This window comes from Oryx dammah, unplaced genomic scaffold, assembly GCF_014754425.2.
Source record: "Oryx dammah isolate SB20612 unplaced genomic scaffold, SCBI_Odam_1.1 HiC_scaffold_1, whole genome shotgun sequence".
In the NCBI taxonomy this organism is placed as follows: Eukaryota; Metazoa; Chordata; class Mammalia; order Artiodactyla; family Bovidae; genus Oryx; species Oryx dammah.
Window position 1 is genome coordinate 38018008 of NW_024070185.1, and position 24110 is coordinate 38042117.

General features: G+C 36.0%; 1 protein-coding gene across 2 annotated transcripts in view; it reads left to right on the forward strand.

The window, feature by feature from the left end:
* The window catches only part of LOC120864157 (uncharacterized protein KIAA2026), a 104710-nt gene that overhangs the window by 10362 nt on the left and 70238 nt on the right, over positions 1-24110 (forward strand). For both annotated transcript variants that reach the window (XM_040241041.1, XM_040241128.1), the window contains exon 2: positions 23694-23894. In XM_040241041.1, the coding sequence (XP_040096975.1) occupies positions 23694-23894 (201 nt within the window). The remainder of the gene's footprint in view (positions 1-23693; positions 23895-24110) is intronic.

The following is a 24110-nucleotide window of genomic DNA, read 5'->3' on the forward strand; positions in this document are numbered from 1 at the left end:
TGATATAGCTAGTATTAAGAACTCATTTCAAGCTTTCATATTTAAAGCTTTTGAGTAGAGCCATCTGAATGTTCAGTTCACTTCAGTCCAGTCACTCAGTCGTGTCCAGCTCTTTGCGACCCCATGAACCACAGCATGCCAGGCCTCCCTGTCCATCACCAACTCCCGGAGTTCACCCAAACCCATGTCCATCGAGTCGGTGATGCCATCCAACCATCTCATCCTCTGTCGTCCCCTTCTCCTCCTGCCCTCAATCTTTCTCAGAATCAGGGTCTTTTCAAATGAGTCAGCTCTTTGCATCAGGTGGCCAAAGTATTGGAGTTTCAGTTTCAACGTCAGTCCTTCCAATGAACACCCAGGACTGATCTCCTTTAGGATGGACTGGTTGGATCTCCTTGCAGTCCAAGGGACTCTCAGGAGTCTTCTCCAGCATCACAGTTCAAAAGCATCAATTCTTCTGCACTCAGCCTTCTTCACAGTCCAACTCTCACATCCATACATGACTACTGGAAAAACCATAGCCTTGACTAGACAGATGTTTGTTGGCAAAGTAATGTCTCTGCTTTTTAATATGCTGTCTAGGTTGGTCATAAGTTTCCTTCCAAGGAGTAAGCGTCTTTTAATTTCATGGCTGCAAATGATGAATGTACCTTCAGACAAAAATAACTCTTCTGATAGCTTGTTTTATATCTCTTCAATGGTAGTATATCTGGAAATTCAGACTTGTTCATTTCGCTCTAGGCTTCCCTCTAAAAGAGAAAAAAAGATGAGAATACAGATTGAGATAAACTAGTTTAAGGTAAAACTATTTACCTCTTGTTCTACCTTGTAAGTACTACTTTACTAATATTGCTCTTTTGTGGAAGTTTAAGCCTTCTAAGTTAGAATCAGTGAAAAAAACTTTGCCCTTCTAAGTTAGAATCAGTGAAACAAACTATGCCAAGATAAAATTGCATAAAGTATTTGAACTGACTATTTAGCACATGAAGTGTTTTGGAGAGCTTCTCTTTCTAAAAGATATCCCTCTTTTTCCTTCAGATACGTCTCATCTGCTAGACATAAGGTTTCTTTCAAATGGTAACATGCCGGTTTATAATTACTACAGTTTAAGTTTGCAAAAGCTTTAAAGGTAAATAGTTTTGTTTCAGTTCTACAATTTATGCTAGCCTAGTACATTGACCTTTATGGTAATGATGTATGTATATTTTCCATTTTTTATGGTTGAGATTAGAAAGAAAATCTCTCTTACAAAATGTGCATGCAGGTAGAATATTGGAATTACTTTCCCTGCAGCATTTCATGTTTTATGTTCTTAAACTTGTTTTCAATTTCAGTGGTAGCTTACTTAACAAATGCAGTAAGGTACACCAAGATTCTGCTAAAAATGTAATTCCTAGTGAATTCAGGGTCTGTTCTTGTGTCTTCATAAAATAAGGACAAATCCATTTCATTTGGCGCTAAGGAAAGAAGCAGATCATCTCAAAAACTTAGGTTACATAGAATCGTTTCCCCATAGACATAAATGTGAACTGTTTCCATGTTCGCCCACGAGCCCAATTTTTAACATATGAGTTACTAAAATTGGAAGATAAAAATATTAAAATATAATCAGTAAACAAAATAGAACATACAAAACATATTTTACATCTATCTTCAAATACTTGTGCTTGAGGAAAAGCAGGTTTAAATTTGACTCTTCCCACAGATAAGCTCATTTTCTGTGTTCCTCACTTTCTACTTTGTTGCTACCTTATATGCAAATTTTCCCTCTGTCTGGTCAGTCTCTATCCTTTCTTAACCTTCTTTGTCTTCCTTCAGAACATTTATTGCAACCTAATATATAATATGATTTAATTATATATCTTTTTCTCCTATCTCACTAGAATATAAAATCTATGCAGGCAGGGACTTTTTCTGCTTGGCTTGTTGCTATTGACTTCTATAAATTTTGATTAAAAATTAAGTAGTAGGTAGCTATAAGTTGTACCTGTCATTTTAAAAGGTTTGGGGGCTATGCCTCTCAGAGTGTTTCCTAAATAACCAGCGTTTGAATTGTGTTAAAGGCAGAGACCTTGGCCCCAGAATAGCATACTTAAATCTGTTAACCCAGTATCTCAGGGTGGGGAGAAGGAGGCTACATTTTTAATAAACTCCTAAATGATTTTTATGCAAAATAAAGTTCCAGGACTGATACTTCAGGATATAGTAACAATGTTTCATGATTGATTTTACCTCAGAATTTAAAATTTCTTTCATTGAAGTATTTTTGTTTTAATTATTCTTTTACACTTGTCAACCTTTAGGCAGAATGAAGGGACAGTAGGAGAGAATTAAGAAGCAGATTTCATATAGTCATGTGTTCCTGTGAAATACATACAGCTTGAAGAAGTGGTAACAAGTGAGGAATAGTGTTGGGGGAGGGGTGGGGACACATGATATTGGTGTTTGCATTTCTATTCCTTTGAAAAAAGAATGGAGAGACCTTGAAAGTCACATGTTTACCATAGAATATTACACAGAGCAATCTCTAATTTAGAATTAAAATACTCTGAGTAATTCCTGTTGCATAGGGCTAATGTGTTAAATAATACCAGAATTTTTAAAAGCCTGAAATTAAAGATCCAAGATTCTATTCCTGTCACTTTTATGCATGTAAGCCTGTTTGTATGATCTTACATCATAAATCAGCTGTGGATAATAATGGTATTCTTTATGTTTCTTATTTGATTTGGGGGAGCAGTGAAAAGAGATCTAGGTTAGCTCTCATAGCTTTGCTCTGCACTATATCAGGCAAAGTGATGTACTAGTTGACCTCATAGTCTTTTGTTTTTTAAATTTTGTATTTTTCTTTTATAGTTAAGTTTGAGTTCCAAGCCTTTATAATATTTAAAAATTAGAGTTCTAAACCATCCCTACCCCATATTGTATGCAAAAGTGTGTGTGGTAGTGTGGACTGGTGCCTACATTTTATCTAGGGAGAGGGTACAAAATTTTTTATTAGGTCAGCAGAGGAGCACAGACCCAAAATAAGATAAGAATTGTAATTTTAAGACACAGAATTAACAAACATTCAATAAGTTATGATGATGTTTGGTTAAAGTAGAGAAAATTCCAATTAAATGAAGGAAGAATTAGGCTTTTAACAGAAATAACAGAATTTGAATAGTACCTGAAGATAGTCTTACATTATGCCGGTGTTTATACTCTTTGGTGTTCAGAGACACTTGTTTATTAAGTAGTAGTTTTGCTCTGCATTAAATTAAGAGGAAAAATGTTTTAGAAATAGCCCCCTTGGTATTCTGGACTCTGAAAGTTAATATATGACTTACTGCACTGAAGATAACTTTGGAAGTAAAGTGAGTTTAATTCTGGTTTTGACACCGACACTTGTGTTGAACTAGACATTGACTTTCTCTGGAATTCAATTTCCAGTTGTTGCCATTAACTTCATCAAATTCAGAGCAATTTCAAAACATCAGGAGTGTCTTCTTGTCTACTTCTCTTCTTTTTTCTATGTCTAATGAAATCCTAATTATATCTGAGGCTCAGCTCCGATTTTACCTCTTCTATGAAGTCTGATACAGAATTGTTTTTTCACTGCATTCCATGATTCTTCACTTTGCATTTGGTTATAGCACTTAAAAATTCTATGGTAGTTATGTGTCTGTCTGTATTGTGATATTAATTGTTTGGTGATTCTTCAGTTAATGAAATAAATGAGCTTATCAAAATCAAATAAATACTCAGTTATATCAAAGTCAGAATAGCTGCTTTTTATAAAATATTCAGCAAAGTTGTTATCTCCTAAGGAGAGTTACACAATTTCTTCCACCTTTGTTTCAGCTTGGGTTAGGTATATTCCTCTGTTCTTAACCCACTTTTTGTATTCATATGATTTGTATTGAAGATTTTGAATATCATGATATTGAAGCTATCTGTTTGCCCCCCCAAGTTTAAGATTTTCTGATGCTTTTGTACTTCTAGAAACCAGGTTTTCAAGGGCAGAGAAACTTAGCATATATTAATTGAGTTCAGATACCATATCCTCTCTTAAAGGATGGATACAATAAATAAAAGCATAATAGAAGATAGTGTATGGTTAATGTAGAAAGATGGGTAATGTTCCTTATGGTCAAAATATATTTACAATGCTTATTATTTGATCAGCAGTGTAGAGGGGTTCAAGATGAAAATGAAAAGACAGAAGCTGATAAACTAAATTGATGTGGAGGTCATTCCAGTCAACAAGAATAGCATACTCAAAAGTTCAGAGGCAGCAAAGTCACTATATGTAGTTAGGGAATGGTCAGTAGTTTAGTTTGGCTAGAGTGCTAGTTATATATAGAAAAGTAATGACAGCTGTGACTGGAAGGGCCAGATTATGGAGCCAGATCTTAAAGGGTCTAATATGCTGTGCTAATAGAAAGTTTGATATTCCTTGTTAGTGAGTTATTAAGTTAAAAGCTTTTAAGCTAGAGAATTACAAGAGACATATAGATGGGATGAATTAGAAGAGAAAACTAACATCAGTTTGATGTTTTCCCATCCCTTAATTTTAAGCTTAGTTAATAGATTTTAATTTTACATTTGACTTTGCTTCTTTTAGCAGATTTGGTGAAGGATTAAATAGAAATGTATCTGTTTACATTATATAAAAGTATTTTTTATTAAGCAAAAATCTTAGGATAATGCTAGAAAGAAGAGAATATTTTCTTTTGCTAAATAACTTGGATAGTGTGCCATGTTTAAATATCTAAATAATTTAAATTGGACTTAGTTTTGTTTCTATAAGTGGATAATTTCAGTCTTCTATTTCTCAGGGGAAAAAACTGTGTTAAATGCAGAATTTTGCCTATTTAAATTACTATATCTTCCAAGTTATTTTCTACAACTTTGTTTACCAGTCACCAAAAAAAAAAAAGAATAGGACAAATATAATTATATTGCAAGTACATATTGACAATATTAGCTAGTTATGCTTAATTTGTCAACTTGATTTTTATAGACCCAAGCCTATATTTGTATCTGATAGGTACTTATAAGAACATAATCTTAAACATAACAAGCTAAATAAAAGGTTTTTAGAAAAAGTTATGTTACATACGACATTATTTCATGGTGAGCCAGAGAGCACTGAACAAGTATGAGGACCATTAATATCCTCCAGTTTATCTGAATCCCTGATAATGATACAATTGCCTATACATTAATAAGTTCCTCTACTTACTAATTCCATGGTAGGGAATTTGGTTGGTAATGAAATTGAAATTAACTGTTATTTCTAAAGATTTTTTGGCAAGTGTGTAAATGATAGGATAACTGAGATCTATTTTTAATTTTTTCAGTTCAGTCAGTCAGTCATATCCGACTCTTTGCGACCCCATGGACTGCAGCATGCCAGGCCTTCCTGTCTATCACCAAGTCCTGGAGTTCACTCAAACTCATGTCCATTGAGTTGGTGATGCTATCCAACCGTCTCATCCTCTGTCGTCCCCTTCTTCCTCTTTCAGTCTTTCCCAGCATCAGGGTCTTTTCCAATGAGTCAGTTCTTTGCATTAGGTAGCCAAAATATTGGAGTTTCAGCTTACCATCAGTCCTTCCAATGAATGTATATTCAGGACTGATTTCCTTTTGGATGGACTGGTTGGATCTTGCAGTCCAAGGGACTGGCAAGTGACTCCTCCACCACAATTCAAAAGCATGAATTCTTTGACATGCTTCTTTCTTTATAGTCCAACTCTCACATCCATACATGACTACTGGAAAAACCTTAGCTTTGACTAGATGGATCTTTGTTGGCAAAGTAGTGTCTCTGCTTTTTAATATGCTATCTAAGTTGGTCATAACTTTTTTTTTCAAGGAGCAAGTGTCTTTTAATTGAATGGCTGTAGTCACCATCTACAGTGATTTTTGAACCCCCCCAAAATAAAGTTTGTCACTGTTTCCATTCTTTCCCCCATCTGTTTGCCATGAAGTGATGGGACCGGATGCATGATCTTAGTTTTCTATATGTTGAGTTTTAAGCCAACTTTTTCACTCTTTTCTTTCACTTTTATCAACAGGATCTTAGCTGTTCTTTGCTTTCTGCCATAAGGGTGGTGTCATCTGCATATCTGAGGTTATTGGTATTTCTCTTCGAAATCTTGATTCCAGCTTGTGCTTCATCCAGCCTGGCATTTCACATGATGTATTCCGCATATAAGTCAAGTAAGCAGAGTGACAATATACAGCCTTGACGTACTCCTTCCCTGATTTGGAACCAGTCTGTTGTTCCATGTCCAGTTCTAATTGTTGCTTCCTGACCTACATACAGATTTCTCAGCAGGCAGGTCAGGTGGTCTGGTATTCCCATCTCTTTCAGAATTTTCCACAGTTTGTTGTGATCCACACAATCAAAGGCTTTGGTGTAGTCAGTAAAGCCGAAGTAGATGTTCTTCTGGAACTCTTGCTTTTCGATGATGCAACGGATGTTGGCAGTTTGATCTCTGATTCCTTTGCCTTTTCAAAATCCAGCTTGAACATCTGAAAGTCCACGGTTCACGTACTGTTGAAGCCTGGCTTGGAGAATTTTGAGCATTACTTTATTAGCTTGTGAGATGAGTGTAATTGTGCAACAGTTCGAACGTTGTTTGGTATTGCCTTTCTTTGGGATTGGAAAGAAAACTGACCTTTTCCAGTCCTGTGGCTACTGCTGAGTTTTCCAAATTTGCCAGCATACTGAGTGCAGCACTTTCACAGAATCACCTTTTAGAATTTGAAATAGCTCAACTGGAATTCCATCACCTCCACTAACTTTGTTCGTAGTGATGCTTCCTAAGACCCACTTGACCTCGCATTCCAGGATATCTGGCTCTAGGTGAGTGATCACACTATCTTGATTATCTGGGTCATGAAGATCTTTTTTGTATAGTTGTGTTTTCTTGCCACCTCTTCTTAATATCTTCTGCTTCTGGTAGGTCCATGTCATTTCTGTGCTTTATTGAGCCCATCTTTGCATGATATGTTCCTTTGGTATCTCTAATTTTCTTGAAGAGATCTCTAGTCTTTCTCATTCTATTGTTTTTCTCTATTTCTTTGCATTGATCACCGAGGAAGGCTTTCTTATCTCTTCTTGCTATTCTTTGGAAATCTGCATTCAGATGGATATATGTTTCCTTTTCTCCTTTGCCTTTGCTTCTCTTCTTTCCACAGCTATCAGTAAGGCCTCCTCAGACAACCATTTTGCCTTTTTGCATTTCTTTTTCTTGGGGATGGTCTTGATCCTTGCCTCCTGTACAATGTCACGAACCTCCGTCCATAGTTCTTCAGGCACTCTATCAGATCTAAGCCCTTGAATCTATTTGTCACTTCCACTGTATAATTGTAAGGGATTTGATATAGGTCATACCTGAATGGTCTAGTGGTTTTCCTTAGTTTCTTCAATTTAAGTCTGAATGTGGCAATAAGGAGTTCATGATCTAATCTACAGTTAGCTCATGGTCTTGTTTTTGCTGACTGTATAGAGCTTCTCCATCTTTGGCTGCAAAGAATATAATCAATCTGATTTTGATACTGACCATCTGGTGATGTCCATGTGTAGAGTCTTCTCTTGTGTTGTTGGAAGAGGGTGTTTGCTATGACTAGTGTGTTCTCTTGGCAAAACTCTGTTAGCCTTTGACCTGCTTCATTTTGTACTCCAAGGCCAAATTTGCCTGTTACTCCAGGTATTTCTTGGCTTCCTACTTTTGCATTCCAGTCCCCTGTAATGAAAAGGACATCTTTTTTGGGTGTTAGTTCTAGAAGGTCTTGTAGGTCTTCATAGAACCTTTCAACTTCAGCTTCTTCAGCATTACTGGTAGGGGCATAGACTTGGATTACTGTGATATTGAATGGTTTGCCTTGGAGACAAACAGAGATCGTTCTCTTATTTTTGAGATTGCATCCAAGTCCTGCATTTTGGACTCTTTTGTTGACCATGAGGGTTACTCCATTTCTTCTAAGGGATTCTTTCCTACAGTAGTAGATATAATGGTCATCTGAGTTAAATTCACCCGTTTCAGTTCATTTTAGTTCGCTGATTCCTAAAATGTTGATGTTCACTCTTGCCATCTCCTGTTTGACCACTTCCAGTTTGCCTTGATTCATGGATCTAACATTCCAGGTTCCTATGCAATATTGCTCTTCACAGCATCAGATTTTACTTCCATCACTAGTCACATCCACAACTGGGTGGTGGTTTTGCTTTGGCTCTGTCTCTTCATTCTTTCTGGAGTTATTTCTCCACGGATCTCCAGTAGCATATTGGGCACCTGCTGACCTGGGGAGTTCATCTTTCAGTGAATTCTCTTTTTTGCCTTTTCATACTGTTCATGGCGTTCTCAAGACAAGAATACTGAAATGGTTTGCCCTTCTCCAGTGGACCATGTTTTGTCAGAACTCACCACCATGACCTACTCGTTGGGTGGCCCTATACAATATAGCTCATAGTTTCATTGAGTTAGACAAAGCTGTGGTCCATGTGATCAGATTGGTTAGTTTTCTGTGATTGTGGTTTTTCAGTCTGCCTGCCCTCTGATGAAGAAGGATAAGAGGTTATGGAAGCTTCCTGATGGGAGGACTGACTGAGGGGGAAACTGGTCTTGTTCTGATGGGCGGGGCCAGGCTCAGTAAATCTTTAATTCAATTTTCTGTGGATGGGTGGGGCTGTGTTCCCTGTTATTTACCTGGGGCTAAACTATGGTGGGGGCTTCTCTGGTGGCTCAGCCCCTTCCAAAGTGGCTCAGAAGGTAAAGCATCTGCCTGCATTGCAGGAGACCCGGGTTTGATACCTGGGTCAGGAAGATCCTCTGGAGAAGGAAATGGCAACCCATTCCAGTACTCTTGGGTGGAAAATTCCATGGATGGAGAAGCCTGGTGGGCTATAGTCCATGGGGTCGCAAAGAGTTGGACTTGACTGAGCAACTTCACTTTACTTCGGACTATGGTGAAGGTAATGAAGATAATGGTGACCTCCTTCAAAAGGTCCCATGCACCCACTGCTACACTCAGTGCCTCCAGCTCTGCAGCAGACCACCACCGAATTAGCATGTAAATCCTTTTTTACGAATAGTTAACATTTATCCATTCTTTCTATATGCTGATTATAGAAGAAGACTGGAAACACATGGAAAATTGTTAAAAAAAATAAAAATACAAAATCACCTATCCCATCAGATATCACTTGTTAGTCTTCTTTATCTCATCTATATATGTATCATTTACTCACACACAAAAAGTTCAGTACAGAATTTTAATTTACCATATGTAGTTTATGTATTTTGCCATATATTCTGCTTATCACTTAACTAGATTTGATTTTACTTGTTGTTTGATTGTTATGTGTTTATATTGTTGCATGTCAGATTATAGGATAGCAACAGTAGGGCCTTTTCCTTTAGCGATGGTTTTGTTTTGTTTGACTCTAGTTTTTTCTTCTAAGGTCATTTTTTCATCATGTGGATTAGCCATCTTGTGCTTTGTTTGCTGCTGCCGCTAAGTTGCTTCAGTCGTGTCCGACTCTGTGCGACCCCATAGACGGCAGCCCACCAGGCTCCCCCGTCCCTGGGATTCTCCAGGCAAGAACACTGGAGTGGGTTGCCATTTCCTTCTCCAATGCATGAAAGTGAAAAGTGAAAGTGAAGTCACTCAGTCGTGTCCTACTCTTGGCTACCCCATGGACTGCAGTCCACTAGGCTCCTCCATCCATGGGATTTTCCAGGCAAGAGTACTGGAGTGGGGTGCCATCGCCTTCTCCGTGTGCTTTGTTTGCTTGCCAACAAAAAAATGCAAACTGCTTTTCACTAAAAATTAGCATAACTTATTAAGAAATAAGTTGAAGCCATCAATGATGGCATGATGAATTTGTGAAATAATAAGAATATACATTAAAACTATTTTTAAATGTTTCCAGTCACACAAGTTAGTTCCTAATGTTTTCATTACTGTATAGCTATACTTTTAAACAATACGTGTGATTAATTTGCCAGTTTACAACAAGGAGTAGCAGCAACCTGCCTTGGCTGCATTATGCCAGTAATGCCACTCTGTTTGAAAGACTTTATCTATATTAAATTATTAATCCCCACAACTCTTGAAGTAATTAATGATTTACATAACGTATTTTACAAATGAAGAAATGAGACACAGGAAAATTAGTTTACCCAAGCTAATTAATGGCAGAACCTGGATTTGAATCTGTTTAGCTCCAGAGCCCAGGTGCTTAATCACAGTGCTTGCTGCTTATGATCTAGAGCTGTAGAGATTGAGAGAAAAGCCTTTCTGCCTGAAAGAGAAACTGGAGAGAATAGGATCATTACAGATTTCAGGGTGGAGGGAGCATGTAGATACTTGTGGTGGTGAGGTCAACAATATGTGTTTGCAGTATAAATTATTAAAACCTATGCATATAAAGTGTAACTATTGTGATAATCTAAAGGAAATAGTGTAACTGATGTACACTGACTTTGCTTAACAATTCAGTGGTGTTTGTTTTTTCAGTAGTTTATTAATTTAAAAAATAATATATACATCTTGGTGGCAAAAAATTAAATGGTAGAAGTATTACAGTAAAAATATCTTTTCTTCATTTGCCTGGTCCCCTACTAAAATAGGTTAATACTGTAACTAGTTTCTTGTATTCATTTGGATGTTTCGGGGGTTTTTTTTTTTTCTGTTTGTGTGAAGTTTTACCATTTTTTTCTTATTGAGGTATAACTTGATTTCCAATTAGTTTCAGGTGTACAACATACTGATTGAAAATTTTTATACAGTATACTCCATTTAAAGCTATTATAAAATATAAGCTATATTTCCTATGTTGTATAATATATCCTTGCAGCTTATTTATTTTATGCCTAGTAGTTGGCATCTATTTAATCCCCTACCCCTATGATTGCCTCTCCCTACTTCCCTGTCTCCACTGGTAAATATTAGTTTGTTTTCCATATCTATGTGTCTGCTTTTGTTTGTTTTCTTCATTTATTTTTTAGATTCCACATGTAAGTGATATCATACAGTATTTGTCTTTCTGTGTGACTTATTTCACGAAGCATAATACCCTTCAGGTCCATCTGTGTTGTTGCAAATGGTAGAATTTATTCTTTTTTATGGCTCAGTAGTATTCTGTTATGTATATTTTATACACATACACACAAACCACATCTTTTTTAATCCACTCATCTGTTGATGTTCTCTTAGGTTGCTGTCATATTTTGGCAATTGTAAGTAATGCTACTATGAATGTTGGGATGCATGTATCTTTTTAAATTAGTGTTTTCGTTTTCTTTGAATATATACCCAGGAGTGGAATTGCTGGATCATATGGTTGTTCTATTTTTAGTCTTTTGGGGAGTCTCCGTACTTGTGCCATTTGACATTCCCACCAACAGTAGGTAAGGGTTCCCTTTTCTCAGTATCCTTGCCAGTATTTGTTATTTATGGTCTTATTGATAATAGCCATTCTGACAGATATAAGATGATATTTCATTTGATTTTGATTTCCATTTCTCTGATGATTAGCAATGTTGAACATCTTTTCATGTACCTGTTGGTCATCTGTATGTGTTATTTGGAAAAATGTCTTATCAGGGCTTCCACCCATTTTTAAATTAGTATTGGTATTTTGATACTGAGCTGTATGAGCTGTTTGTATATTTTGGAGAGTAATCTTAATCTCTTGTTATTCGCATTGTTTGCAAATATTTTTTCCCAGTGTAGGTTGTCTTTTCACTTTATTGGCGGTTTTCTTTGTTGTACAAAAGCTTTCGGTTTAGTAAGACGTCGCTTTTAAATTTTTGCTTTTGTTTCCTTTGCTTTAGAAAAGGAACTACTGCTATAGGAAAGGAAATATTTAAAAAACATTACTATGAATTATGTCAGAGAGTGCTCTTCTTATGTTTTCTTCTGGTAGTTTTATGGTTTTCCATCTTACGTTTAGTTTTTTAGTCCATTTTGAGTTTACTTTTGTATATAAGAAAATAATCTAATTTCATTATTTTACTCCATTTGTTGAAGAGACTCCTTTTCTCCATTGCATATTCTTGCCTCCTTTGTAACAGATTAATTAACCATGGCGGGAGTGGTGTTCAATTCTATTGCATTGGTCTGTGTGTCTGCTTTTGTACTAGTATTGTACTGTTTTCATCATCGTAGCTTTGTAGTAAAGTCAGGAAACCTGATACCTCCATCTGTCTTCTTTTCTCAAGCTTGCTTTGTCTCTTCAGTGTCTTTTGTGATTCCATACACGTTTTCAAATTCTTTATTCTGGTTCTGTGAAAAATACTATTGGTATTTTGATAGGGATTGCATTGACTCTGTAGGTTTTCTTGGGTAGAATAGTTATTTTAACAATATTAATTCTTCCATTCACTGAACATGGAGTATCTTTCCATCTGTTTATCATTTTTAGTTTCTTTCATTAGTCTTATAATGTACACTGTACCAAGTACAGATCTTTTATTTCCTTAGATTTATTCCTAGATATTTTATTCTTTTTGCTTTGATGGTAAATGGGATTTTTTTTTTAATTTCTCTTTCTGATACTTAATTGTCCGTGTATGGAAACTCAACAGCTTACTATATATTAATTTTGTATTCTGTAGCTTTACTGAATTCATTGATAAGCTTTAGTAGTTTTTTTGGTGGTGTCTTTACAATTTTAAATGTGTAGTATCATGTCATATGCCAACAGTGACAGTTTTACTTCTTCCTTTCCAATTTTGATTTCTTTTCATTTTCTGGTTGCTGTGTTAAAGATTTCCAATACTATGTTGAACAAAAGTTAGCTATTCCAAATTTTAGCATGTTCAAAATTGAACTTCAGGAACTTCTCTGGTGATCCAGTAGCTAAGAATCTGTGCTCCCAGTACAGGGGGTCTGGGTTCAATCCCTGGTCAGGGAACTAGATCTTGCATGCAGAAAGTAAAAAGGATCCTGAATGCCATAGTGAAGATCAAAGATCCTGAGTGCCACAACTGAGACAGGGCACAGCCAAATAAATAAAGTATTGAAATTTAAAAAAAACACTTACCTTTGGGTTTGTTTTTTCTTTTCTAAGCCTATTCTGCCTATTCTTGCCTTCTGAGCAAATGATTCCACTGTCTGTCTGTGAAGGTGCTCTGACCAAAAAACGAGCTCTTTTCATTGATTTTTCCTTTTTACTTATTTCTCATTTTAAGTATATCAACAATTTCTGAGTTTTCTTCCTCTGAGGTATATTTTAAATCTTGCCCATTTCTCTTCACTGTCTCCCCTTAAGTACAAACTATTATTTCTTGACTGGAATACTGCTGTAGTTTGCTGATTTGTTTTTCCTGCTTCTGCTTTTTTCTCTTAGAGTCCATTTTCTACTCAGCAGCCAGGGTAGACTTCAAAAAAAAAAAAAAAAAATGTGCATTGAGAAGTCAGTACCTTGCATCAGGCACTTCATTGGCACTGAGGCTATAGTGAGGAGTTTGGCTTACTGTTCTTTATATACCTGCCAAGCCATTTCTCACCTCACCTCATCTTTATAAAATTTGCTCTTTCTTTTACCTAGAACACTCTTATCCCCAAAGTTTTCTTCAGTTTTTTGGTTTGCTTTTTTTGTTTGCTTGTTTTCATCGTGGCTGGCGACTCCTGTCATTTCCTTGGAGAAATCATTCTTGACTGTCTTTCACAGAACTTACAGTATCTTATAGTTAGGACTTATGTGTATGTATTTGTTTACTCACTTTTTGTGTATCTTCTTACTAGCTTGTAAGCTCAGCAAGGAGGAATTTTGCCTGTAAGTGTTGATGCCAGCACCTAACTCAGTATCTGTGAGAACTTAGTATTGAAAAAAGAAATAAATGAGTCTGATCAAGCATTGAGGTTGAAGTTGAGCTTTATTTTTTATCTCACATCCAGCTATTTGTCACAGCATTATTTTTTTCCATTGCTTTGATATACCATTTTGTAATATTAATATATTTAAATATTTGGATCTACTTTTGAACTCTTTTCACTATACTGTCGGTATGTTTTAACTCTTCATCTTCTGGCATTAAAATTCTTTATTACTGTGACTTTTAAAATCCATTTTAATATCTAATCAGATGAGTTCTCTGTCAAATGATTTTTTCTTAGTTTTCCATAAATGAAATTTTTATGTTCTTATTTTTACATAAGCTACTTTTTATATTTCTTTATAGTATTGTGGAATCAACATTTGAACCACTCATTTTTTGGTCAGTTGGCAGAAGAAATAAGTGAGAGATGGAGAGATTAGCTAAGATGACAGAGTAGAAAGACCCAAAGCTCACCTCATTTCACAAGCACACCAAAATCATAACTATTTGCAGAATAGCCATCAGTGAAAAAGACCAGAACCACAGTGAGATGGAGTTGAATGATTATTATCAAAGATAGAGAAGTCTCCAAGGAGGGAGAGATTTGGCTCAGGTTTTGAAGAAACAAGGTTACCAGATGGTGAGGGGGAAAAAAGAACAGAGAAACTGGTGCAGAGGTGCAGTACCAAGCAGCATATCTGAATGGAAAAATGCAAGAGAGCAGTGAAGTACCTGGAAGACAAAGACCATTGTCTTCTGAATCCCCAGCTCCCAAAGCAGAGCCTGGGACCCAGTAGTGCTCAATAAATATTTATGGAATAAATGAGAGACAATACAGCCAGATAGAGTCCTGTAACACACGCTAAACCTTGCAAAACCCAGAGGGCAGGGTAAAACAACTGAAGATTTTTTAAATCAGAAGAAAAATAATATTCAGAAATGAAAAATTTAAATACTTCTTTTTAGTTACGTGACCTGGTGGAGGTGTTAGCTAACCCTCTGGTAATCATTTTGCAAAATGTGTGTGTATCAAATCAACATATCATACACCTTAAACTTACACAGTGGTTTATGTCAGTTATATCTCCATAAAGGAGGGGAAATAAAATGCCCTTTTTGAATTAAAAGTATATGAGTGAACAATAGGAATTACTAGTTTGTGGGGAGTAAGAATGACATTTTCCGATTCTTGAAATGAACAATAGAGAAGTTGGTAGCATTACTTATTTTCTATAAACACCATGATATCCACTTTCTACATCTTCCTAATTTCATTTAAGTCTTCAGCTCTTGTCAGGTCCCTACATCTCTTTTTTATGATCTGTTATTTCAGGTGGGTAGAGGCAAGACTCACCCTAGCTTTCCCAGCTTTCTTCTTTGTGTCTTTGTCACATCTGAAAGTATTCTGAATTTACAGTATCCCACTTTAAATCCTCATCAATACTTGGCAGATATTTAGAGGAGTTAGCCAAGAAAAGGAAGTCAAAGTATCTGTCTGCCCGCTTTGCAGACTTGTCACAGATTTAGTGTTTTCTAGGGAAAATGAACGTAACCAGTCTTTGAAAGATAGTGACCTAGGGAGTCCTCTGTTCTCAGCCCTCTGTGCTGAGAACTCTTGATTGCTTCTGTGTGATAAGGAATAGCTGTAAAGTTAGTAAAATGTTCAACAGGGCAGTCCTAACTTATGGAAAATGCATATCAGAGCTATCAAGGTTGGTAAGGCACTTCTCAGCATCCTTCCTATGTAAATAAAAACTTGACATTTACCTTTGTGCCTTCCTTAAATTAGAAAGGCAAAATCAAGAAACGGAAATTTATTCTAAGCGAAATGATTGGTTTTCAGTGGTGGTCTTTGATGCTTCTTTGGGGGAGGGGTGTTATCGTCAATTTTTTTTGATGTCCACTTCAGGTATGAGCAAAAATTCTGAGATATTTTTTAACTTACAAAGTTATTTCTAATTATTCCCTTATGAAGTTGCCCTCTTGAATTTTACTAATGAATGTCTTCTTGTTTAATCCCTGACTTTTACTTAGTACTTTCTCCATCTACCTGGAGGATTAAGTAGTTTAGATCACTTGATATTAAAACTTTTCTCTTTGTTGGTTATTGTGCTATTTCTTGTCTTAAGAATAACTTATCTTTTGAATCTTCCTGTTCTTTTGCTGTGTTTTTCTTTATAATTATGGATGATCCCTAATGTTATGCTTCTAGATCATGTTTCCCTATATTTGTTCCTCTGTGGAGAGATTGTTTTTTATGACTTTATTGCTAAGACTTCCACATCTGTATCTTCAGCCTTTCCGTTTGTTTTAGTTTCCTATTTCTGTCTATAGAACTTTCACAGCTGGTTGTGTAACTGTTATGTGACAATGTTAAAAACTAAATGTGTTTTTAACCCAGGTCTTCCCAGATTTCCTGTTTTTCTTTTCAACTCTCACTTTTTTTTTTCCAGTGGTGTCACCATTGTTTCAGCCTGATTATATGCAAACTGTCAGCATGTCCTTGAGGAATCTCTGTTGCTCAGTAAATATTTTGAATGAATGAATTTGAATACTATGAATGAATATTTTTCTTGTTAATTTGTATTGCTACTCCACTTTTGCCTATTTATCTAAAACTATTCTTTCTGCAAAGTCCATGTTAAAGTCTTGACAGAGTAATTGGATGGTATAGAGAAGTTGAGTGAATAAGAAATGAAAAATTATCATTTGAATTACGTAAGTAGGAGGTCATTTGGGAAGAGGAATTTCAGTGGAGTAGGTATAGGCAAATGATAGTTTGAAGTGTGAAAAGTGAAATGGACCAAGAGTTTAGATGTGGTATTTCTTGAGGGGAAATGGTTTGTATTTAATAAAAACTTGGACATGTTTATATGCTAAAGGCAACTAGTAGGGACAGGCTGAAAATGCAGGAAATAATTAATGAAATATAAATTCTGAAAACCTACTCCTGGATTAGTTTTTGGTAAGCACTTTTTTCACTGCAACTTAAAATACAGATAACTTTTGTTTGGATTCAGATAATTTTATTTTTTGAGAAACAAAGTTAATGGAACTCTTTCTTTAAAACTACCATTTTCTCTGAAATAAGTAGTAAAGTCAGCTACTATGTGATAATGAATAGTGAGGTGAAGCTTTTGAATAATGGTGACATTTGAAGTTGCTATTACGGAGAACCAAAGAGGGAGTTGACTTCCTTCAGAGCAGTCATCTTAGGTGAGTCCAGTTTAGGTTACAGTTAGACAGTAGACTACAAAGTGGTGATTTTTTTTTTTTTTTCCTACTGTCCTTAGTAGTGAAGATATAGGAGTGAAGGACCTTTCAGCTGAGACGCAAGAGAGAGATAGGGTGCCTGAGATAGAAAGATATATTGGTCAAGGGAGATGAGATAAAAGAAGAGGTGAGTCATGGGACTTCTTGGCCATCCAGTAGTTAAGACGCTGCACTTCCACTGTAAGGGGTACGGGTTCTGTCACTGGGGAGCTACGATCTCGCATGCTGCAGTGTGCGGCCAAAACAAAAACATGAAAAAGAGAGGTTTAGTCATATATGATGGATCAGTGGATCCCAACTAGTTATCTATATGAGGCTGAACTATGTTAGAGTAAAAAGAACAAATAAAGAACTCAAGGAACTGGAGGGTTGGATAAAGAGGAGTTAAAAATGCACAGGGAATAAGAGTAACAATTGGGAGAATAGAAAGTAAAGAAGATCAATTAGGAAACAGATTTAACAGTCTGTGATAAATGTGTGTGTGTGTGGATGAAGATTTCTTTGTTCTGAAAACTGGGGTATCAGATATATACCTGCAATGAGAGAAGTGGTCTCCAAATTTTTATGGTCTGGCTCCTCAAGCAGAAAAAGTTTCCAGGTTTCCAATATGTACCCCAATTGTATGCATATTTGTTTATAAATTATATATGGATTCTTCTGTACAGTTGTGTTGTATATATTATAAAACATTATATATAACACATTAAACTAGATAATTGAAATAATAGATTAAGCATATTTTATTTAAAAAAAAATACCAATATGAAGTTATTTGGGGTAGGATGTTTTGATATTTCATTAGTTTTTCAAAATCTTGTTTTAATCCTTGACTCTAGAGCTATTTGAAAGGTTTGTTTTAAGTTGGGGTTCAAAGACTGTTGTAGTTTGGAGTGGGTAGCCTGTCCCTTCTCCCCAGGGGATCTTGTAGACCCAGGAATTAAACCAGGGTCTCCCACATTTCAGGCAGATTCTTTACCAACTGAGCTATCAAGGAAGCTCATTTCAGAGTTCATAAAGATACACAAATACAGATGGAAAAAGTGCATGACAGGCTGGGCTAACTGCATAATTGGTTCTTATCTATCAGACATGCAAAAGGTTTTGTTCAAATCCACCAAAAAAAGTTCTGCCTTCCCTAATATCAGTCAGTTGCTATTGAAAACCAGTACTAAACTGTTGTGCTGGATAGTCTTCATTCAGTTCAGTTCAGTTCAGTCGCTCAGTTGTGTCCGACTCTTTGAGACCACATGAACCGCAGCACGCCAGGCTTCCCTGTCCATCACCAACTCGCGGAGTTTACCCAAACCCATGTCCACTGAGTTGGTGATGCCATCCAACCATCTCATCCTCTGTTGTCCCCTTCTCCTCCTGCCCTCAATCTTTCCCAGCATCAGGGTCTTTTCAAGTGAGTCAGCTCTTCGCATCAGGTGGCCAAAGTGTTGGAGTTTCAGCTTCAGCATCAGTCCTACCAATGAACACCCAGGACTGATCTCCTTCAGGATGGACTGGTTGGATCTCCTTGCAGTCCAAGGGACTCTCAAGAGTCTTCTCCAACACCACGGTTCAAAAGCATCAATTCTTCAGTGCTCAGCCTTCTTCACAGTCCAACTCTCACATCCATACATGACTACTGGAAAAACCATAGCCTTGACTAGACAGACCTTTGTTGGCAAAGTAATGTCTCTGCTTACTTTCCTTCCAAGGCGTAAGCATCTTTTAATTTCCTGGCTGCAGTCACCATCTGCAGTGATTTTGGAGCACAAGAAAATAAAGTCTGACACTGTTTCCACTGTTTCCCCATCTATTTCTCATGAAGTGATGGGACCGGATGTCATTATCTTAATTTTCTGAATGTTGAGCTTTAAGCCAACTTTTTCACTCTCCTCTTTCACTTTCATCAAGTGGCTCTTTAGTTCTTCTTCACTTTCTGCCATAAGGGTGGTGTCATCTGCATATCTGAGGTTATTGATATTTCTCCTGGCAATCTTGATTCCAGCTTGTGCTTCATCCAGCCCAGCGTTTCTCATAATGTACTCTGCATATAAGTTAAATAAGCAGAGTGACAATATACAGCCTTGACGTACTCCTTTTCCTATTTGGAACCAGTCTGTTGTTCCATATCCAGTTCTAACTGTTGCTTCCTGACCTGCATACATTAGCCCCCTTCAGATCTATTCTCTACCCTTTGCACTATGCTGTGTGTCCTGGGAGGCTGACTCTAAGGACTCCTTCAGTTTGTCTGCCTTGTTCTCTGGCTTCTGATTGGATTCAGTGATTTGGAGGCACTGACAGAGAGATAGAAATATTTATCTAACAGCTGCTTTTTTGCTGTGTTGCAGGTTGTCAGTAACTGTACATCATCATGTGTAGCTCTCTCCTACAATGGCAGCTTCTTGGTTCCAGTAACTACTTCCTCCCCTCCCATGTTGAATCTAGAGTGATAAAATGCTCTATGGCTGGTCCACGAGTGCTTCTCCATCCCTTCCTAGTTTCCCTGAAGCTTAGTTGCACATTTGTAAATAAATTCTTCATTAAACATCACCTCCTTTTGAGTATTCTCTCTTCCTTGTCAGGACCCTGAGGGCTGTATTGCATTTAAAATTTTTTAAGTAAATGAGTTTAAAAGAGGTTGAAACTCTTCATTTAGAATATTTTTAAGCAGATTAGATGATTCTGTTTCCAACTTTTAAGTATACAGATAAAAAATTTTATAGGTGTCACTTTTACATTGTTTTAGTAACATAAAGTCATGTAATAGTGGAAACCTTTCCAAATATCTGTATTTAATAGAGGGTCAGTGTTAGTCCATATGTTAACATTAAATAAAACTTAATGTCATCTCATTTCCATCTTAATATATATTTTAGTTATTTCAAACAAAATTGCACCTCTGAATTCTGAAATTTGGAATATATCAACACCACAGAAAAGACCTTTCATACTTTGTGAGTGGGAAAAAAAGGATAACTATAAAAGTCAATGAATCAACTATAATTGTTGCTTAGCTTTTACTTACAGTTAGCAATCTGTTATTTTCAAACTACTACCAGACTGATTTCATAGAATAATTTTCCTAGTAGGAAGGAAAAAGCTTCAATTTTAGAAAAGGGGAGTTATTTTTTGAATAACATGAAGGTTGATTAATTATCTGACAGTTCTTATTTGGAAGTGAGACTTATTTTCATCTTATAATATTGCCCTTTATTCTCTGATGAATGAAAATGAAAACTACTAGTTAGTAAGAGATGTTTGATAAAGATTCTTTTACTGTGAACAACAGAATAGATGACTGGAATTTTTCAACTTTATGTGTGTAAATTTAAAATAAAATATAGTTTGGCTTGTATCCTTTCAAATGCCATGTATATATAGTATTTGAGGCTCTGAAGGTAATGGCCATTAACAAAACAAAGTCCTTATCCTTCTGGAGCTTTCATTCTGGTAAGGAGATGAATAATTACCAAGTAAATAGATAATTATATCATGTAGTATATGATGAGTAGCATGAAGAAAAAGAAAGTGGAGTAAGGGAATAGAGAATGACAGGGAATCTGTTGCTGGTTGTGGTGGTCAAGAAAGCCCTCTCAGATATGGTGACATTTTAATAGAGATTTGAATGAAGTGATAACGCCTAGCTATACAAATATCTAGGGGGAAAGTGCCTTACAGGAGAGAGATCCAGTGCAAAGTGAATGTTGGTGTGACTGAGAATCATAAGGAGACATTCGTGACCAGAACACAAAAAGCTAAAGGCACAGTCATAGTAGATAGGGTCTGCAGAGGTAAATGAGAAGCATATCATACTAGCTCTTGTAGGTCATCGAAACTTAGTGTTGTATTTTAAGTATAACCGGAAGGCTTTAGAGGAGACAGCAGGGCATTGACTTAATCTAATTACCTTTTTAAAAGGATTACTTGGTTTGTTGCCTAAAGGATAGACTGTAGAGAAGTTTGAGTAAAAGCCAGGGGACTGTCACAAAGAGACTGCAATAATCTAGGTAAGAGTTGGAACATGTACACAAACACACACTACATACTACTGGATGCCATATGTATGTTTACCTATGCATATCTACCATAGAAGGCTCAGTCGTGTCCGACTCTTTGCAGCCCCATGGACTGTAGCCTACCAGGCTCCTCTGTCCATGGGATTTTCCAGGCAGTAGTACTGGAGTGGATTGCCATTTCCTTCTCCAGGGGATCTTCCCCACCCAGGGATCGAACCCAGGTCTCCCACATTGTAGACAGACACTTAACCGCCTGAGCCAGCAGGGAAGTCCTGGTGTATATATGCATATACTTGTATATAATTCCTTTGGGTTAAAAAAATATGTTTTGTCCAGAAATTTCTTTTTTACATTCAGCAATATAATAAGGACATCTTTTATAGTGAGTACATACAGATTTACCTGTTGCTTTTAATAGATGATATTCTGTGGTGTGATGTGCGTGCTCACTCATGTCCGACTTTTTGTGACCCCATGGACTATAGTCTACCAGGCTTCTCTGTCCATGAAATTTTCCAAGCAAGAATACTGGAGTGGGTTGCCATTTCCTTCTCCAGTGTGATGTATGTAACTTTATTTGATCTCTTACTGAAAGAAGTTTGTTTCCATGTTGTTCTTTTGAATAACAAACAATATTGTGTGTGTGTATTGTTGCTCACAGTCATGGATATATGTCTGTAGGCTAAATTCCTAGAAGCGTGATTGGTCAAAAGATATGTGCACATTAAATCTTAATGATTATTACCAAAGTGAGTTCCGAAAAGGCTGTGACAGTTTTACATACCCACTCACGTTGGATAGACACCTTTACGTATTGATACAAGTCAAACAGTTTTCTTTGTATTTGAATTATGAATGATAAATATCAAAGCTTATAAATTCTTATTTCTGATTATAAAGGATATTAATTTCTCTTTGAGAAAATAATGTTTAAAAAAAGTAGTTTGAAACTTCATCTTCTGTACTTAAATGACTGAAGTTAAAGGGTAAAATTTAGTTTCTGACTTGTTTACATGACAGTTTAAGCATATGACTTAATGTTTCCCTTTACTCTTCTTCTCCCCCATGCTCCATGCCCTGTGACTTCTGATATGTCTTCATCTTTTAGTGTAATATTGTCCATGAATGTCCTTTTCCATTAGTATTGACAAGGAGATAAATAAAATTATAGAACTAGTCAGTCTGCCAGTGTGAACACTCTACTAAAATGAACCCAGATATACCCGTTCAGTATCTGTTATTGCCAGTTTATTTTCCTTGGGCCCACATTCCTTACTCCCAGCCCAGTTAACTATTATACAGATGTATGCTGTTGTGATTAAAAGATCACAGCCTGAAATAGTATGGATAGATTAGCTCAAGTTCTTTAGCAACACTGAAAAACCAGTTTAAAAGTTTATGCCCTGCTGAAAGCTGAATTAATTAAAATGTTACCTCCTCATAGGAAACAAAACACGTAACAGTGCCACAGTTCAGTAGACCCTTGCAGTCATACTATTCATGGGACCTAGATGGCCTGAGAGTAAGACTGTTATAAAGTTATTCTAACTTAGAGTAATAAACCACTGTAAATACAGTCCAAGACGTACAGGAGTTTATTTCATGCCATAAAATCTTGTTTTGATGATCCTTTAGCTTATTTTGTATTAAAGAAAGCTGTGCCTTTAGGACAGTAGGGAAATATAGCTACAGGGTCGACTTCTATTCTAATTGATGTACATTCCTTTCCAGCATAATGAACGCTTGCTTTTAAGATTGGTTTGATTTTACCATTGTAGAAACAACCTGTACAAAGCTTTCAGAGGCTCTGGCATGTTTTGCAAAGATACAACAGCAGTTATTTTCCCTAATGCTTTTCACAATTAACTCATAAATTCAGAAGTCAGTTTTTGGTCTAGGCTTAAAAATTTATAAGATTAATTTAGTGTTTCTTTAGTGTAAATAGTTTTTATTCAATTATGGGTAATTAATCAAACTGCTGAGAAACATTTTCATCATTATCTTTAAGCGTTAGGTTAATATTGTATTACTAAATATAGTGTAAGGGAGATATTTATGGTGATGTTGAAGAACTCTAGATTAAGTTCTTTATATAGTTTAGTCAGAAAGTTTCTAAATTTACAATTATATATCATAATGCTTACCACTTAATATTTATATATTGCTTCATTTGTTTATAATTACTTCAACATGTTTATGTATCATAAATTTTCTCTCCCAAAATGTTTTATTATTATTATATACTTTCCCAAACCAATGATAAGTAGTATGAAATCTATAAAGAGATGTAAAGATTTGCTACATTTAATTTTACAAATTTTTTTCATTAAAGAGATCTTTAATTCTTAATTTAGTGCTTCAGTTTTATATTTTTTAATGTAGGGAAGACACTGTCCCTTAGACTGATTTTATGACATGAGTAAGGAAAATTAGAAATTATGTAGCAAGGATAAAAATCTGAAACATAGCTAAGCACGGTTTAACTAAGTTTTATGTAGTTAGCAAAAAGGATTCTTCTTAAGATGCTGGTTGAGGGGGTTTATTGCTTACCCAGAAGATTTGACCTGTGAATGACTTATTCTTCTCCAAGGCACTTGAGAGAAAAGACAACGATAGCAGTTACATCTAGAGGCTATTATGGATTGGAGGATGAGAAGGGAACTGCATGTACTTCAACAAGGCGTCGGTCAACACCACGAAGTTTGGCAGGCTTGACAAGTGGAGTTTTTGAATCTGTAATGGTTCAAGTTTTGAGACAGGAAGAACAGCTGAGAGCAAAAGAAGAAAAAAGGTAAATGTTAAAAAAAAAAAAAAAAAAACACAAAAAAACAGTTAAGTTTCATGTTGTTTAAATTTTTAAGAACTACATTTCAGAGAGTAGCTGTGTAACTTTTGTGTGCCCATATCAAATTTCTGGGCCCATTTTAGTAGTGTTTCCAAAATGCATTCTCACCTAAATATGAGTTAATACTGAAATATCAAACTTGAATTTGTTTCAAAGTACAGT